Raw genomic sequence first — 12,500 nt, forward strand, 5'->3', positions numbered from 1 at the left:
CGGTGGGCGCAGATACTCACACCCGTGGTGTGCAGGAGGGCCACCACTTCCTGGCCGTGAGATGTTTTCGTGTCACCCTGCCTGCTGCGATCACACGGACCCTCTGCTCTGACGGCTGCTTTGGACAGAGGCGGGAGAGGGCGCCCGCCCGCCTTTTGCAGTCTTGGGGTTTGCGTCTCAGAAAAGAGGTGCTCTCGTGCCTGCTGCGTCCCTTCTGGGCAGAGCGGAGCCTTGGAAAGGCCACGGTTCTTTGCCAGGACCTCAGGCACCCTGCCCTGGCCCGCGGTGCGCGAGGCGTGAGCCGGGGACAGTCTGCACAGCAGGGCGTTCCTGCTCTTCTTCCCCCAGAGCTGTTTCGGAGTCGTGCTAAGCCGGGAGACCCCAGGGTTCTGGGATCCAGCCTCCCCCCGAGCCCCGTCCCTCGGCCTCCAGGCGCAGGCAGCCTGGGTGCCGGCCCCTCGGCCCGCCCGGGAACGACGCCAGAGCTCCCGAGGGGCTGGGAGCAGGGCCACTGCGTCTGGCCGGGGGGACCAGCCTTCCGGGCTCGGATGGGGCCTGACCAGCAGGGGCGGTTGGGGCAGGGGGTCCCTGCCCTAGTGCGGGTGTCTGATTTCGGCCTCTCCTTCCGCGCTGATGCCACGGGATTTGGAGGGGCGGCAGAGGCAACTGCACCCTTGGGACTCAGCCAGGCTCACTGGCACTCGTGCGGCACTCAGGGCCTGGCCTCTCGGCTGTGGCTGGGTTCCGCGTGTGGCCTTGGGCTGTTCTGGGCCTTGGTCTCTTTGCGGTGGGCCCCATGGGTGACAGGGCCAGGCCTGCTGCCCAGCTGTAGTTCTGAGGCCGGCGGGCAGGTGGCAGTGTGAGGCCGGCTCAGGGCCGTATCCTGGGCGGGGCCGCCTTCCACCAGGGCACAGACCCGCCCCCGCCGGGAATCCAGGGCAGGTCAGGTGTTGGCCATGCCGGCCGCCAGGTTACCCACTTTCTCAGCCGCGGTCAGACCAGGGTTATGTGGGGGAGGACCACAGGTCTCAGCCCCCGCGGTCATCTCTGCCAGCCCCGTCTCTGTGCATCAGAGCTGGCACACTTGGTGCCTCTGCGTGTCTTCTCTGACGGCCGGTGGCTCAGACCCCACACGGGAGCGTTTGTAGGGTGCAGGGAGAGCTCCCGGCCTCCTGCTGCCGTCAGAGGGTCCCCTTTGGCTCCCGGTCAGTCCTTAACCCCCAAAGAGGTCATCCCGCCCCATCTTACTTGGCTTTCTCATTGTTCTGTGTTTAAGATGGAGGCCTATGCTGTTCTCTGGTCACCCGTCTCCCTGGAAAACTCCTACACACACTTCAAAACCCAGCTGGGGTGTTACTTCCTCTAAGAACTTACTATCTTGCGCCGTCTTCTCTGTTCTCTGGGGATCTGTTAGCGCAGTGCGAGCTACACTTGTCTTAAGGTAGACGGGACCGCCCGGGGGTCAGACCCTGCTCTTGGCTCTGAACCTGGCAACTGTGTTGAGCTGAACTAGAAAGTGCTTTGTACAGGACGGTTGTTGGCAAATGTCACCATGTCTTAGGATGCTGGGGAGTTGGTTAAAATGCAGATTCCTGGGTCCACCTAGAGGGTCTGATTCTCGAGGCCCAGGGTGGGGCTCAGGAATCTGTGTTTCTGACAAGCAGCCAGGTGTGTCTGATGTGGTGGCGGAGCCGAGGCTGGGGCTGGCCCCTCGCCTGGAACCTTCCGTCTGACCAGGAGGCCTCCAGTAAGGGCTCAGAGGCCCTGTGGAAGGAGGCCTGGCGCACGAGCTGGAAGAGCTGCCACCCACGGGGCAGGAACGGACTTGTCCCCATGACAACAGGGTTGACTCAGGGCTAGCAGGGCTGGGATGACACAGATAAACTGGAGCAGTCAGGGTGGCTTCCTGGAGGTGGCAGGTCTTGAGGCAGCGATAGGCTGAGAGGAGCAAACCTGCGTGGACGCAGGCTGGGAGGTGAGGCCCAGCCAGGGACGCTCTGGCCCCGCGGTGGCCGGGCTGAGTCAGTGGGGGCCCAGGGCTCCCGAGGAGGCGAGCAGTTGCCCAGTCAGGTGATTGGCTGGTTTTCTGGAATCGGGGCGCTGTGGGCCTGCCAGGGTGCCGGATGGATCGTGAGGGGGAAGCAGGCTGGGAGCCCAGCGTGGGACCCAGACAGGGGTGGGGGGCGTGGGCAGCAGAGCCCCTTTGCCCGGGGAGGGGCGCCGGGCCGGGCCACATACGGGGTGAGGGGGCCGTGAGCGCTGGGCGTCAGCCCCACGCGAGGGCAGTGCCGTGGCGAGTAAGAGGGCAGAGTGCGGAGCCGGCTGCCGAGCCCGGCTAAGCCATGTGACCCTCCGGGCCTCAGTTTCCTCATCTGTAGAATGGGGTGACGACACTGCCGTGACGAGTGACGCGTACTAAATGCCATTTGCGTCTTTCACGCAGCCGCTGTTACCTCACCTGTGTGGAGGGAACAAAGGCGGGTTTTACAGAGCGGGAGGAGGAACGCAGGTGGCCCGGCCATGGTGACTCTTATTTGCGTATTTTGGGACACATCCATCCCTCAGCTGGCACCTGGTGGCAGGGTGCTCCGGCCGTTCTGTCCCTGAGAGGCTGTCCCTCGGTCATCGTTTACGGGTCCGGCAGAAAGCCGGGGGTCCAGCTGTGGGGACGAGCTGGAGTCGGGCCCCCATCTGCCTGCTTCCTCCTCGGTGGGTGAGACGAGTAAGACGCGCTCAGCGCGGCCAGAGTCAGCGCGCCGTGCACGTTGGCACCAGGGCTGCGGCTCCAGTTACGTCTGCTTCGGGAGGAAGAGACGGGACCCACGCCGAGCGCGGCGGACGTGGGCGGTGGGGCGCCAGTTTGCGGGGGGCACCGCCGCGTCGGCTCTCAGGCCTGGGAAGTAGAGACCCGAGGCCCACGTCGCAGGCGCCGGAAGAAGTGAGGTGGCATCTTCTGACGGAGCCCGTCCCAGGTGACGGTTGCCCCTGGGGGGGCATCACTGAGGTCTTGCCTGGCACGTGGGGATCTTGTGCAGCTGGTGGGCGTGGGCGGGGTGGAGGCGGAAAGACCTTCAGCAAGAGCGCCCGGGGGCCGGGGGCCGGGCAGCCGGTCTCTGTTTGGGGGGTGGAATCCCCCAGCGCTAGGACAGGGTCCGCACGAGACTGGCGCCTCTTTCTGCCTGTCCCCAGGTCCCCCGGGTTCCCGTAGGACAGGGGAGCTGCCTCAGAGGCAAACCAGGGTGCACCTGGGGCCTTTCAGGCCGGTCTCCAGCCACTGCCCCCTCCTCGTCCCTGGCGGGGCCCCTGCGGCGCGGGCAGGCTGGGCTCCGGCTCCGGCTCCGGCTCCACCGGGAAAGGCAAACGCCGTGTGCAGGGCAGAGCCAGCTGCTGCAGGCGCTCGGGGGCCGGGAAGCAGATGCCGAGATGGGGCTAGGCGGGTAAGAGGTGTTGGGGGTCTCCCCTGCGTAAGAGGGAGGGGAGAAGAGCAGGACCGGCAGGAGCGCCGCGGACACCGTGCACATCTGGCAGTCCCGGCCCGGGCTCGTGCGTGTCCGCCGGACTCCCTGGTGCCGCCGTTGCACGTGTCAGGAAGCCCAACCCGTCTTTCCTCGGCGGTGGTGAGAGAGCGAGGCCGTGACTGGAAGCCAGGCTTGTGGAGGGGAACTCGCGTGGACGGAGGAGGACACAAAGCGTGCCACCACCAGCGTGGGCCTGTGCCCGGAATCCCATCGCTGAAGCAGGGGCGGAGGGCTCAGCGCCCCGAAGTCGTGTTGCTGTCCTGCTCGACCACACTGAACAGCAGAGGCCTCAAGGTTCGCCCTTCCGAGAAGGTAAACCTGTCCTTGACGCCGCCTCTCCTGCGTTCGCCGCCCCAGCCCTGCTCGGGCTCGTTCCCCATCGAGGCAGGCAGCCCAGCGGTCAGGGGCATCAGGGATCTTGGGCTCCGAGCCTGGCTCTCCCTCCTGCTGGCTGTGTGATTTGGGGCAAGATACTTAACCTCTCTGTGCCTTTCTCCTCCGTAGGAGATGCAGTAGCACCCATCTCGGTGGGCAGGGATGGCATGAGTGAAGCCACACGGTCCCTGGCAGAGAGCAGTGCCCTGAGTTAGCCAGTACAGCTCCAGCACTGTGGCTAGGTTAACCCCGGCCAGGCTGGGGTCTGGACCTCACCAGGCCCTGCTCCCCTCCCCTCGGACGACCCGTCCCAACTCCAGAGCCCCAGGGCAAATTCCAGTCTGATTTTCCAACTCACTGGGGACATTGTCCCAGGCTCCAGTGTGTCCCTTCATGCACTCAGGCTCTGGAGCCCGAGGCCCTTCCAGTGGGGACAGGGAGGGAAGCCAGCCCTAAGGCGCATACGGCCCCCTGCTCTGCAGTGGCTGCCGGGCTGTGCTCCAGGGACTGGCGGGCATGGGTCGTTCAGCTCAAGGCACAGCACGCACCAAAAATGCAGGCGCTGAGCCCCTCCAAGGAGCCACGCCCCAGATCCACGTCCCTGGCCCGGCCCTCTGCATTTATTAACACTAGCTCTTGGGTGGGGCTGAGGCTTAAGTCCCCCCTGTCTGCTCCGAGCAGCGGGGAGGCAGGGTCTCCCAGGAAGTAATGCCAGCGGGAAGCACAGCAGGTGGCCAGAGTGTGACGAGCCTGGGAACACGTCCAGCCCTCAGCCCCTGTGGGATTGAGGGTCTCAGAGACCAAGTAGCAGTCCCTTCCGGTTTGCACATTTTATTAAGTTATTTGTTAATCAGAAAGCATCCCTGGAGAGAAAACGCACTGTGTAGATATACAAAAATAAATCAGCCATTCGGCCCCTTTGGGATGTGAGCTGAGTCCCCCGGAGGGAGCCAGGGCCTTCCCTACCCCTCGGGGGTGGCAGGAGCCGCTGCCCACTGCTGGGGGCACTCGGGTCTGAGAGGGAGGAGGGCTCAGAGGGGCATCGCCGGGCGCCCCAGCCCCCGCATGTCCTGGCGTGGCAGCTGGCTGGTTTTCCTCCCACACGTCGGGCAGGGGTGACCCTGCAGTGCGGGGGAGTGACACGTTGTCACTGTCTTGCACAGACGGCCTCCACGGCGTCCAAGCCAGCAGCTGACCTCGGACCCCTTCATGTCCAGAGTGGTCCGACACAGGTGGCAGCAACATTTCTGAGAGCTTCATGGCCTCTCCTGGGTTGGCGTTGACGTCCTGAAAGCAGCGTGTGGACAACGTCAGCTGGGGCCACCCTGGGGTGAGGCTCCAGATGCCAAGGACACTGGCACAGCTCCGGCTCAAGGTACTTCACCGGCCACGTCCCTCTGCCCCCAGCGCCACCAGCCCTGGCGTCCGCCTTGGCCTCTCGGCACAAGCTGCACACATTCGAAAGGCCCGTTCGGAAACGCTGCTCACCACGACCGGGGTGCCTGGAGGGCGCCTCTCCCCTCACCCACGGCCTGGACACGAGTGGCTGCAGCAGGCCTCGAGGTGTGAGCGCTGCTCCAACAGCCGCATCCTTGGGTCCTCCCCGCGGGAACCAGGCTCACACAGCTCACCCTCCGTCCACGCTGCGGCCTCCCCTCCCGCCCAGGGCCGGCCCCAGCCCCGTTAGGGCCCGGGGTCCTCGCACGGCTGCAGCTGCACGCTGGAGGCGAACCAGCGGCGGGGCCGGCCCAGGCTGCAGTGCAGGGTGGTCCGGAAGGTGCTCCGGGCGTGCTTGGGGAAGATGATGGTGGTGCTGCGGAAGCGCAGGGCGCGCGGGCGCGGCTCCAGGGTCAGCTGGCTGCGGTAGCTGCGCCACGTGCAGTTGGGCGCCGCCACGATCGTCTCGCTGTAGGCCGTGACGGTGGGCACGGGCACGTAGAAGACCTTGTCCCGGAAGTGCTTCTCGGAGGCGTACTTGACCTCAGAGTTGCAGCTGGGGAGAGAAGGGAGGAGGACAGAGGGTGAGCACAGGCCGGTCGCCCACCTGCACCGAGGACGCGCCCCTGCAAGGTCAAGAAGGTCGAAGACAGATGAGCTGCTCCAGCGTCAAGGGGACGAAAGAGACAGCTAGGTGCACCCTGTGACCCTGGCCAGATCCGGATCAGAGAGAAACATGTCATCGGGCCAAGGGCTGAGATCTGCTTACAGCGTGTGGAGGAGACGGTGCTGCTGTCCTGGGAGGGGGTGTCGCTGTTCTTAGGAAACGCACTGAAATATCTGGGGGCTCAGGGGCAGGATGGCGCCAGTCTCCTCTCAAACCGGGCAGAGTGTAAACAGCTGGCAAACCTGTCTCTGGGGCACACAGCGATGCTTGTACTCTTCTGGCAACTTTTTGGTAAGTCTGAGATTAAATCAAAAAGTCCCTTAGACGAGTGACCTAGTGGTATCGCCCAGTTCCACTTGCAGGGCCCCCAAACTGGGGGGTCCAGGAGGGGAGACGCACCTGCCTCAGTCCCCACAGACGACCCATCAACATCTGTGACGGGATCAGCGGTCCAGGAGCCGAGGCACCCTCGTCCACCAGTGCCGGGGCTCTGAGGCTCTGAGTTTTAAAAACTAAAAATGAAATGTTTTTGGAAAAAAATAAAAAATAAACCTGGGACCACCTGCAGAGCTGGTGGGAACAGCAGGTCTCACGTGTGTGGCTGTCGCACTCGACACAGAGTCATCCAGAAAGCCCCAGGGATGTCGGGGCCAGACCCCACCTGCGGGAGCCAAATCCACACACGGAGGAGGGAGGTTCCAGGTGGGGTCACCGAAGCTGTCCTACGCATGCAGGGCACCAACATGCTTACAGTGCGGTGACTTGTCGGTGGCATATGGGGCCTAAGTCACAAAGGACACAGCAACTCAGTGTTCCCAAAACACTGAGCGGAAGCCTGTTGGTTACAGACACCCAGCCACCCGGCAACAGGAGAAGGGAGAGGGGCACTTACATTTCTCACTTTCCAAACCACCTGGGAAATTAGACTTAAAAATCAGCCAGGCTGTCGGGGGGTGGATGCATCAGTCCCTGGGGTCAGAGTCTCTCCAATAAGATCAGTTTTAGCTCCGGGTAAGACACGGCCGCGCCCACTCACCGGATCTCATGCGAGGGCTCTGGGTCCACCTTGATGCTCTCCCCAAAGAACACTGGCAGCAGCCGGGCGCGCATCTCGGGTGCCGGGGGCGTTGGGAGGAGGGAAGGAGGCTGGGGGGAGAGCCACAGACACGGGGGTCAGGCAGCCCTTTGGCTACTACACTACGCTGCCACCTGCCCCCAAGATCCCAACAAGGGGACATGGAGATGGCCTCTCAGACACACCCCAGGCCACGCCAAGGCCCTGGGCTCCGTCTCGGGAAGCCCCCGGGGGCAGCACGCTGAGGGGCTGAAATCCCTTCCTGACACCGCCCAAGGCTGGGGCAGCCTGCACGGGGGTAGACACACCCTGCTCCACTCGTGCCTGTGATGTGCTGCCAGCGGTGCAGGCAGCCAGTCGGAATGGCACGCATCCTCGGGGGGGGCGCCGTGGGCCCCGAGTCTCACCTGCCCACCATCTCCCCCCTCTGGGAACAGCACCATCCCCAGGACCAGGACCAGATCAGACACAAGTGTGTAACTCGGGTTTTCTGCTCGAGCTCAGAGAAAGCCCCCTCCCACCAGTGGCAAAGAATGTGGGGGGTGGACACCCCATCTGGAAATGAAGCAACACCGAGGGGAGCAGGGGTCAAAGGTGGTGAAAGGTCAAGTCTTGCCAACATTATTCAAGTGCCTAGATCAAGTTGTGACTTAATTTGAGCCACCCTCCTGTCACTTGCACCCAGAAGATTCTTGGGAAGGCAGGAGAGGAGAATACTAGAGAGAAGATGCCATCCATGGCCCCTCAGAAAAAGCCCCTTCAGGTAGACACAAAGCACCTTCCCAAATCCATCCTCCAGCTCCATGCTGGGAAGTTCTTTCTCTGGTCTGTCTGAAAGTCCATCCCCAAATTTCTATTCCCGATAGAAACAAAGACCACCAGGGTCCCCTCCCCAGTTCCATGCACAGGGCGTGGCCTAAGGACGCCCACCTCCCCGCTCTGCCATTCCCACCCCAAACTGATCCTGAAAATATAGACCAGGGGCTGCCGGGGCCCCCTCCCACCCTTCCCTCCGAAGTGCTCTCCATCCAGGCCCTGCCCCCCAAACCCAGGACCACCCCCATCATTCGAGAGCCCTTCAGCAACCCCAAGCCCAGGGATGGCCCCGCAGAGACCTCACCCGGGACAGGGCCAGGCGGTTCTTCCTCTAAAGCCTTTTAAGGTGGCTCTCGCTGTCCTCTGGGGCCCCCACCCTGCAAGTCACCCCCTTCTCCCCGTTAGACACGGCCTGATGCCGGGTGCGAGCCGGGACTCGAGCTGGGGGTCCTCGCGCCAACCCGCTGTCAGCCAGGCCCAGCTCTCTGCCTCCCACACGCGTGGGGGACCACACGGCCGGCCCGCTGTGAGCGGGGGACACACAGCTTGTCTACCTGTGACACTCGTCACCTCTGAGCCGAGGATGCCACCACCCACGGCGGACCCTTCAGACGCCCCTCTTGCTCTGGGCCAACACTCGAGATGTGGCTCGTCCACCAGTCGCAGACCCTCGCTGCCCCCAAAGGGCAGAACACAGGATGTCACGGCCAGCCCACGATGAAAACACGCAGTGGCAGCCAGAAAGGGGCCCCTGCTGGTTCACGCCCTCGAGACTGGGGGGTGTTTGTCCCTAGGCGTCCCCTCGCCCGAGCAGCCCGGCTAGGGGAGCAGGTGTCCCCGCAAGGCCACCCCTCCGGCCCCCACTACAGCCACAGGTGCCTGTGCTGAGGGTCCCGCGCGCAGCTCCTGTACTGAGCACCGACTGTGTGCCGGCCTGGGCTCTGGGCTCTGATGGCAGAAGGTCCCAGCTCCAGCCCGAGCTTGCCGCCAGGCCCCCTCCCTCTGGAGTGTGCCCAGCTGTGGGGCGACAGAGCTGGAGACGGGGTCCGGCCACCAGGTGATCGAGGAGGGCTTCTAGAGACGCCAGCTGAAGGGCACAGGGGCTAACGGCCACGCAGGTCACGGGACCCCCACTTTAATGTGTCCTGGGACCCCGCCCCTCAGGCGCTGGGGCCACACAGCCCCAAACAGCACCCAGGACACCCACCTCGGCCTGGGTGCCTGCACCGTGCCCCGGGACCGTGTTCGAAGGCTAAGACAGGAGCCACCAGCCGCCTGGGCCATTCCATTTACAGCAATGAAAATCAGGCAAGATGGAAAATCCCACTCCCCTCGCACCCGCCACGTGCAGCCACGGCTCCGCCCTGGCAGGGAAAGTTCTGCCGCGTGCGCTGCCGTGAGGGGGACGCACCCGCAGGATGAGCTGCAGCCCCGGCAGGCGGGGAGGGGCCCCCGCACCTTCGGAGGGAGCGGGCCCTGCCGACGCCGGCCGCCCCCGCTGTGCCAGGATCAGTTTCTACTGTTTTAAACCGCCCAGGTTGTGGTGCTTTGCCATTGCAGCTCCAGGAAGACAACACAGAAAGGCCAAAAGCTACGCGTCACATCCAGAGAGAGCACCGGGCACCCCTCACACCAGCCTCACCCCGCCCGGGGCAGGTGGCAGCACCTCCCCTTCATAGACGCTGACCCTGGGGCCGGGGGTGGCTGAGGGACTGGCCCGTGGCTGGAACCGCTAGACGAGGCAGCCGGGCTCCCGCGCCCTCACCCGCACCCCCCACGGCCTCACTCCTGCCCCAGGCTGCGCCACCCCCCGCAAGGTCAAGGCACTTCCCACCTGTCTCTCACGTCCCTGCACGCGACCCAAGCTGCCTCTGTGCCGTGGCTCGTGCTGTTCCCCATCCCGTCCTTCCAGGACATCCTTCTAGCTCCTCCTCACACGGCTGGGTGAGACCCGCTCAGGCACCGGCTCCCTGTCTCCTTGGCATCCTCCGTGGGGACCCTGGAGCCCCACTGCTGCGACCCTGTGTGTGTCTGTCACCCCCAGACCAGGAGCTCCTTAAGGCTGGAGACATGGTCACCTCTGTAAGCCCAGACCCGGCGTCTCACGGACCCCGCACCCGCAAAGCAGCCCCCAACCCCGGGAGCCCTGAGGCTGGGCACACCTGTCTGCAAGTGTGGCAACAGCCTGTGGACAAGGTCACCAGCAGCCCATTCCCACCTGTCAGCGTCCTCAGAACAAGGGCTGAGGACCACAGAGAGAAAGGATACGAGGCTTGGAAGAAGTTCCCAAAAGCCCCCGGCAGCTGTCCTCAAGGCGTCCCCATGTCCCCCGGCATCCACACAGAGCACGTGGCCCCAGAAAGCAGCAGCTGCTCCTCCCTCCCCAGGTGTGGCAGGCTGGATGGCGACCCCAAAATGTCCATGTCCTGATCCCCGGGACTGTCCGTGGCAAAGGGGACTCGGCAGATGTGATTAAGGACTCTGCTGGGAGGTGACCCCAGATCACCAGGTGGCCCCGAGTATGCACAGGGCCCTTTTAGGAGGGAGGCAGGAGGTCAGAGTCCGAGAGAGACTGAGGCTGCCGCGCTGCGGCTTGGAAGAGCAGGAAGGGGCCGCAGGCCAAGGAACACAGACCCTCTAGAAGCTGGAGAAGGCAAGGAACAGACTCTCTGAGCTTCCAGAAGGAAGCAGCCCTGCCAACGCTTTCATTTTAGGACTTCTGACCTCCAGAACTGTAAGATGATAAATCCGTGTTGTTCTAAGCCACTGAGTTTGGAGATGTGTTCCGGCAGCTGCAAGAGACAAAAACCGTGGGGCCTGGGATAAAGGCCTCCCCTCTCTGGGCCACGGCCTCCTCGTCTCTGAGGGGGCGACAGCAGCACCCACCTCACAGGCTTCAGCGAGGCCGAGTGGGCCAGGGCGGGAGGCGCCAGCTCGCAGGCGGGGCTGTCTGCAGCCGGCGCGTGTCAGGAACCCGCCTTTCCATGAGGGTCCCGGCGGGGCGGGGGGTCCTCCCTGGACAGAGGTGTGATTCACATCCTCGAACCTTAGACAACACTCTCCTATCTTCCAGAAGCAAGCAGGCCTCATTTCAGGACACAAACTTAAAAAAAACAGCAGTGGTAAGAATGAGACACACACATCCTCCACGGCTCACGGCTAAGTCACCACCGAGCCCCCGGCCACAAGCTCCGCGACTCGGCGTTTACAGAAATGATGCGGGAGGAGCCGAGATGGCAGACGAGAAAAGCCGCCAGGCAGAGTGTCTGCAAAACAGACAGACTTTAGAAGAAAGAGGAAAAAAAATAAGCGCGCAGAGAAACATAGATCGGGTGAGGGTCGGAAGGAAGGGTGCCTGAGACTACAGGAGACTCCACGGGAAGATGTCGCGGAGGAGAACTGGAAGGAGAGAGGTCCCGAGAGGCTTGGAGACCAGCGACAAGGGTAGGTGGCGTGGTTAACCTCCCACTCCCTTGCATCTCGGACTGCGGGTGGCTCCTGAGTGGCTGGAGAGACCTGCCGACACCAGCCCAGAGGCGGCTGCCGCCAGTGAGCAGTGGCCTCTTGCGGACTCGGCACCGGGCTCCCAGCCCCCTCGGGGCACCTCCCCGGGCGCAGACCCGAGCCTAGCGGCAGATGCCATAGTGCTCCATTCTCTCCTGCCCCCTCCCTACCCGTGGGTGCCCGGAGAGACAATTTAGCCATCACACGGAGGCATCTCCAAGGAACGGGACCTTTCCTTTTGGGGCCCTACAGCAGACTGAGGGGCACTCAGACTGCGAGGTCCCTACCCGCCAGCCCTCCCAGGTGCTACTTGCCTGGGGACTCCAGGAGAGTGGGGCAAATCCCGAGGTGGAGTGAAATCGATCCAGCTTGGGCGCCCTGTACAGGATTCAAGACCAGCACCCCTCCCCCTGGCAGGGTCAGAGATTGATCTCCAGGGTCCAGGGGACAGGCCTGCAGACCAGACCCCATACACCCAGGTCAGGATCGCACTGCCCCGGGGCACAGAAGGGAGATCTGTGAAAGAGCCTACTGAGGAGTGTGCGCCTTCAGGGGCAGATCAGCGTGCCTGACCGGCAACCCTCCTCCCAGGAGAAGGCTGTGCACCCAGCTCAGGCTGCAATACTGGGTAGGGAACCTCCCGGCCCACATCACAGCCAGGGGAGATCCATAGGCCTGAGGCCCTGCTTGCTGGCAGAGGCCTGGGAGAGGCCACGGAGTGGGGGAGAGGCAAGGGGAACGAGACCTGCTCCAGAGTGCGGGTCGCGGACAGCCCCACCCCCCAAGCCCAGACTTTCAGCTGAGTGGAGCCATTTCAGCCCCTCCCAGGCAGGTTTGCACAGAAGCAAAGAGTAGACCTTTGACCCCTGCTAATAGCATTTGTGGAGCTTGAGGGCAGGCTTACCCAACCCAGCCCCACCCACACTCACTCCGGGACCTGCCCCTATTGAGGTGAAGAATAAGGACACACCTGGAAGTCCCAGGGCCCCACCCACCACCCGAGGCACAAGACGGCCTCTCCAGAGGAACAAGAGCTGGCTACAGGACCCAAAAACAGCACTGCAGCTCGCTCCGCCTAGCAAGTGCCACCTACCGACAGGGAGGTCAT

General features: G+C 63.8%; 1 protein-coding gene across 1 annotated transcript in view; it reads right to left on the bottom strand.

The window, feature by feature from the left end:
* Positions 1 to 4,485: 4,485 nt before the first annotated feature.
* LOC105825597 (filamin-interacting protein FAM101A) overlaps positions 4,486 to 12,500 on the bottom strand; it is a 22,627-nt gene continuing 14,612 nt past the window's right edge. Inside the window, exons 2-3 of the mRNA XM_012663434.1 lie at positions 7,034 to 7,143; positions 4,486 to 5,886 (exon numbers count right to left, since the gene is read on the bottom strand). Coding sequence (XP_012518888.1) covers positions 5,577 to 5,886; positions 7,034 to 7,143 — 420 coding nt within the window. The 3' untranslated portion in view covers positions 4,486 to 5,576. The remainder of the gene's footprint in view (positions 5,887 to 7,033; positions 7,144 to 12,500) is intronic.

The sequence above is a fragment of the Propithecus coquereli genome, unplaced genomic scaffold (genome assembly GCF_000956105.1).
Source record: "Propithecus coquereli isolate 6110/MARCELLA unplaced genomic scaffold, Pcoq_1.0 Scaffold81, whole genome shotgun sequence".
Taxonomy (NCBI): domain Eukaryota; kingdom Metazoa; phylum Chordata; class Mammalia; order Primates; family Indriidae; genus Propithecus; species Propithecus coquereli.